At 38.0% G+C, this 4,449-nt stretch overlaps 1 protein-coding gene across 1 annotated transcript; it reads left to right on the top strand.

Annotated features, from left to right (window-relative positions):
• Window positions 1-1,433: 1,433 nt before the first annotated feature.
• LOC121983233 (protein DETOXIFICATION 18-like) lies at window positions 1,434-3,616 on the top strand. The gene is made up of 7 exons (XM_042536188.1): window positions 1,434-1,801; window positions 1,992-2,536; window positions 2,602-2,688; window positions 2,762-2,818; window positions 2,919-3,157; window positions 3,230-3,348; window positions 3,417-3,616. The coding sequence occupies exons 1-7, from the start codon at window positions 1,490-1,492 to the stop codon at window positions 3,555-3,557; spliced, it is 1,500 nt and encodes a 499-aa protein (XP_042392122.1). The 5' UTR covers window positions 1,434-1,489; the 3' UTR covers window positions 3,558-3,616.
• The last annotated feature ends 833 nt before the right edge of the window (window positions 3,617-4,449 follow it).

A 4,449-nucleotide genomic window follows, 5' to 3' on the forward strand; every position in this document is an offset into this window, starting at 1 on the left:
ATCTCTCCTTCCATTCATTCTTTTCAATCTCTCTCATTCTACTCATTCCATAAATATAATAATAAAAAATAGAAGAAAGAGAATAAAATAATAAAAAAAATTAAAGATAATATAAATTTTAGGGTAGTTGATGTAATGTGTAGTGAAAAGTGATTGTTTAAATTTAATAAAGTGAGTTATTTGCCCTAAATTTTAGAGATAGTGATAAGGAAACTGATATGGGTGCTCTAAGGGTTATAATTTTATCCTCTTTTCTAACTACTTCTACAACTTTATCCTTTAACAAACTATCTACAACAATACTCCCTCCATTTCTTGCTTTACTCTTTCCTGTGTACCATAACTTGAATCCAAGTTCTCTATCAGTTTTTCCTTTTCGCTTACCCATTTTGTCTCTTGTACACACAAAATACTAATTTTTCTCCTAATCATCGTATCTACTACTTCCATTGATTTATCAGTAAGAGTTTCTATATTTCGTGTTCCAAATCTTAGATTATTAGTTTTCCTATTATATGTATTCTTATCCAACGTATAGTGTGAGAATTCTTGCCTATTTAACACTACACTCAAGTTCTCATGGAGATGTAGCAGTCCTTACCGATACGTTATAGTTGAACCATGCAATGTGAACTCTTGCATATTTAACACTGCATCCAAGTTCTAAAGATGTAGCAGTCCTTGTCGAGGCGTTATAGTCGGACCCTACAATACGTTTTTTCTGGGGAACAACCTAGCATTAGCACAATAATTTAATAGATCTATTCATTGAATATTTATCATAGTTTTAACGTTGGCTGACAACCTAACTTAACCCTCCTCCTTTATTCTAGTTTGGAATCAGTCATGACTAATTCGTCATGGAGTTTTACAAAATGAGATGGAAAGGAAACAAATATCAATAATATAAATAAATAAATATACCAATTAAGAAATAAATTTATGTATTGTAGAATAGAATTTCATATAAAATTTTGATATATTAAAAAGGAAAGAGTTGAATAGTCTTATAAATTAATACATATAATTAAATAGGCTAGTAAAAAAATAGTCTGGTATTCGTTATACAAGGTCCCAGAAAAAGATTTATTGTTTACAATTTTATCTTATTTTTTAATTAAATAAGCTAATTAATGTTGTCTAATTATCAAATGAGATGGAAAGGAAAATATATCAATAATAATAAATAAATAAATATCTGAATTAAGAAATGAATTTATGTATTGTAGAATTGAATTTCATATACAATTAAGGAATACAATTAATGAGGAATGAAGGATGCGTGATGAGTATAAAAAAGAAGCGGAATCGGCACCTGAATTAATTGAAAAAGTGAATCACATTTATTAACGTGTGCAACATGTTAAGTTTTATTCGTGTTAAAATAAATTGGTCGCTAAAGTGTTAAAATAGGCCTACTGTCGATCTCCTCCTCCAGCAATTGTCTCCGTCTTCTTCTCGAGTTGCTTTGGAGGTAGTTAGGGTAAGCATGGCGGCGTTCTCCCCCTTGCCGCAGCCGCAAGAGCACGGTGGGGCCGCTGCTTCCGGCGGAGGAAGATTAGAGATCACGGCAGAGACGAAAGGAGGAGGAGCATGGTGGAGGCAGGCGGTGGCGGCGCTGATAGATGAGGAGGAGGCCACCACGCAGCTCTGCTTCGCCTTCCCCATGATCCTGACCAACGTCTCCTACTACGCCATCACTCTCGTCTCCGTCATGTTCGCCGGCCATCTCGGCGATCTCCACCTCGCCGGCGCCACCCTCGCCAACTCCTGGGGCACAGTCACCGGATTCGCTCTCATGGTGCCTTGTCTATTCTATATTTTCTTATGCTGTTTAAAAAGTTACAATTGGAGGCAAAATAATGCCAACTTCTAAGAGATCATCAGAAATCTTGAAACTAAACTATCAAATAGATTACGAAAATTAAGATTTCTTGTTTTTTATTTGATCTATAGGTAACAAAGATTAACATCATCTCAATATGTTCCAGGTTGGCTTGAGCGGGGCTCTTGAGACTCTATGCGGCCAAGCATATGGCGCAAGGCTCTACAAAATGTTGGGAATATACCTCCAATCCTCAATCATCATCTCCATCTTCTTCTCCATCTTGGTCTCCGTCTCATGGTACTTCTCAGAGCCCATACTCATCTGGCTTCACCAGGAGCCCCAAGTGGCAACCATGGCCGCCCTCTATCTCCAGTGCCTGATCCCAGGCCTCTACGCCTATGCACTCCTGCAGTGCACGCTGAGGTTTCTGCAGACTCAAACAGTAGTGATCCCTTTGGTGGTCTGCTCAGTGGTTCCACTGTTTATCCATGTAGGCTTGGCTTATGTGACTGTTCATGTCTTCGGACTTGGGTTTAAGGGCGCTGCACTCTCTGCCTCTGTTTCAATCTGGATATCCTTCATTATGCTGGCGATCTACGTGAAGCACTCCCACAAGTTTAGGTACACTTGGAAGGGCTTCACTGCAGAGGCATTGCACCATGTAATCCCTTGCATGAAGTTGGCTGTTCCCTCCGCTGTCATGGTTTGGTTAGCAGCTTACTCTCTTTTTCCACTTTAAAAGAAAAAGGAAAATTTAATAATATGTGTTTCAGTTTAGAGTACTGGGCTTTTGAAATCTTGGTTTTGCTGGCCGGGCTCTTGCCAAACTCAGAATTGAATACTTCACTCATTGCTATGTGGTGTGTTTTCTCTGACCTCTTCAGTCTTGTTCTTATACACACTGTTAATGAATTAAACTTTCCATGCTTCCAGTGTCAACACAGAGTCAATCGCCTACATGGTTACATATGGATTCAGTGCAACAGTTAGGTCATGACTAATCTCCCTTGTGATTCAGATTCTTAGCTGGTTAGAATTAATTATGTCAGTATGTGAACTGATCAGTAAATTAAATCTCATCTCATTGCAGCACGCGCGTGTCGAATGAGATAGGAGCGAGGAACTTGGAGAAGGCTAAGAATGCAGTCAGTGTGACACTAAAGCTCGCAGTGTTTCTTGGTGTCACAATCGTTCTTCTTTTGGCCTTTGGCCATGATTTGTGGGCGAAGTTGTTCAGCAAGAGCGACGATATCATAAGGGCATTTGCTTCCATGACTCCTCTGCTCACAGTGTCTATAGTCCTGGACTCTGCTCAAGGTGTATTGTCAGGTACACTATCAAGCTAAATACCTGAAAACATTCTCAGAGATTTTCAGATTTAGTAGACTCATGAAACTGCAGGAGTATCAAGAGGCTGCGGTTGGCAGCACCTGGCTGCGTGGACCAATTTAGTGGCCTTTTATGTGATTGGAATGCCACTGGCACTGCTGTTCACCTTCAAGCTGGGCTTCCAGGCCAAGGTGAAACACTTGCTCCTGCAAACACATTTTTTACAATTCTACTGAATTTTGTGTGATCGACGTTGCAGGGGCTGTGGATGGGCTTGATCTGTGGCCTCTTCTGTCAGTCTTGCACACTCTTGTTGATCACCCTTCGCGCAAACTGGACAAGAATGCAGATTTCTGATGGCCATGGAAGAAGCGATGCACCTGTTTTGGATGGCCATTAGTTTTCTTAGCCAAGCAGATTTCAGGTTCAAGGATGAAAGATCTCGAATTTGTCAAAATTGCAAGGATTTAGTTACAATTTCTTGTAAATTGTAACGGCTCACTTATTATCTTAATTAAGTGAATATAATTCTGTTTGTAACTTGGGGTCGGCCGCTTGAGACGAGTGGTATATCTTTTCCATATTGGAAAATATTCCTAGGTCGGATCTCAAGCCTAACAACTATTAGTATACTTAATATGTTGCATCCTTTAAAATGAATATTAGCGGAATTCAGGCTTAAAGTTTCATAAGAAAAAGCACTTTAACATGTTAAACAAAATCACCCTATAGCCACAAAAGCATTCTAAAGCAAATTGGCATAAAAAAGAATTTGTGTAGGTTTGATAAGTACTGTATTCCAAGTCTATAGTTTGGTAGAATAGTTAAAAATGGGCTAGTAATCTAATGTCTAGCGTTTGGTAGAATAGTTAAAAATGGGTTAGTAATCTAATTTCATGTGATTGTCATCGCCAAAGGCAAATGAATACATTCGGCATTAGAGAAACAAATAGAAGAGAGAAAAACTATAATAAAAAGTAGAATGGAGGCATTATATCTTTGTAAATAAGTAATAAATCTAGGATATGAAATGAATGTGATTCTTAGCTTGATATAGTATGTCCATTAAAAAATTAGACGCTTAGTATCTTATTTTTCTACACGTTCCAGGCATGATCAAGAAGGATGTCATTATTTGGCATGAAATGTCAGTAACATTATTTTAATAAATAATTTCTCCCTTATGCTTCAGCGGAGTTATTAGGGAAGAGATGTTAAACAAATTAGAATTTTTCTTAAAGAAGAGTAAGGATGATTCAGGAAGGGAGACTTAAAATACAAATAGCACAAAT

This window comes from Zingiber officinale, chromosome 5A (genome assembly GCF_018446385.1).
Source record: "Zingiber officinale cultivar Zhangliang chromosome 5A, Zo_v1.1, whole genome shotgun sequence".
Taxonomy (NCBI): domain Eukaryota; kingdom Viridiplantae; phylum Streptophyta; class Magnoliopsida; order Zingiberales; family Zingiberaceae; genus Zingiber; species Zingiber officinale.

What these genes read in the sequence shown, in the direction of transcription:
- LOC121983233 (XM_042536188.1), top strand. Translation starts at nt 1,490, where the DNA reads ATGGCGGCGTTCTCCCCCTTGCCGCAGCCGCAAGAGCACGGTGGGGCC. An exon ending in CCCTCCGCTGTCATGGTTTG is followed by an intron (nt 2,537 to 2,601) that starts GTTAGCAGCTTA and finishes TATGTGTTTCAG; the next exon opens with TTTAGAGTACTGGGCTTTTG. An exon ending in AGCTGGGCTTCCAGGCCAAG is followed by an intron (nt 3,349 to 3,416) that starts GTGAAACACTTG and finishes TCGACGTTGCAG; the next exon opens with GGGCTGTGGATGGGCTTGAT.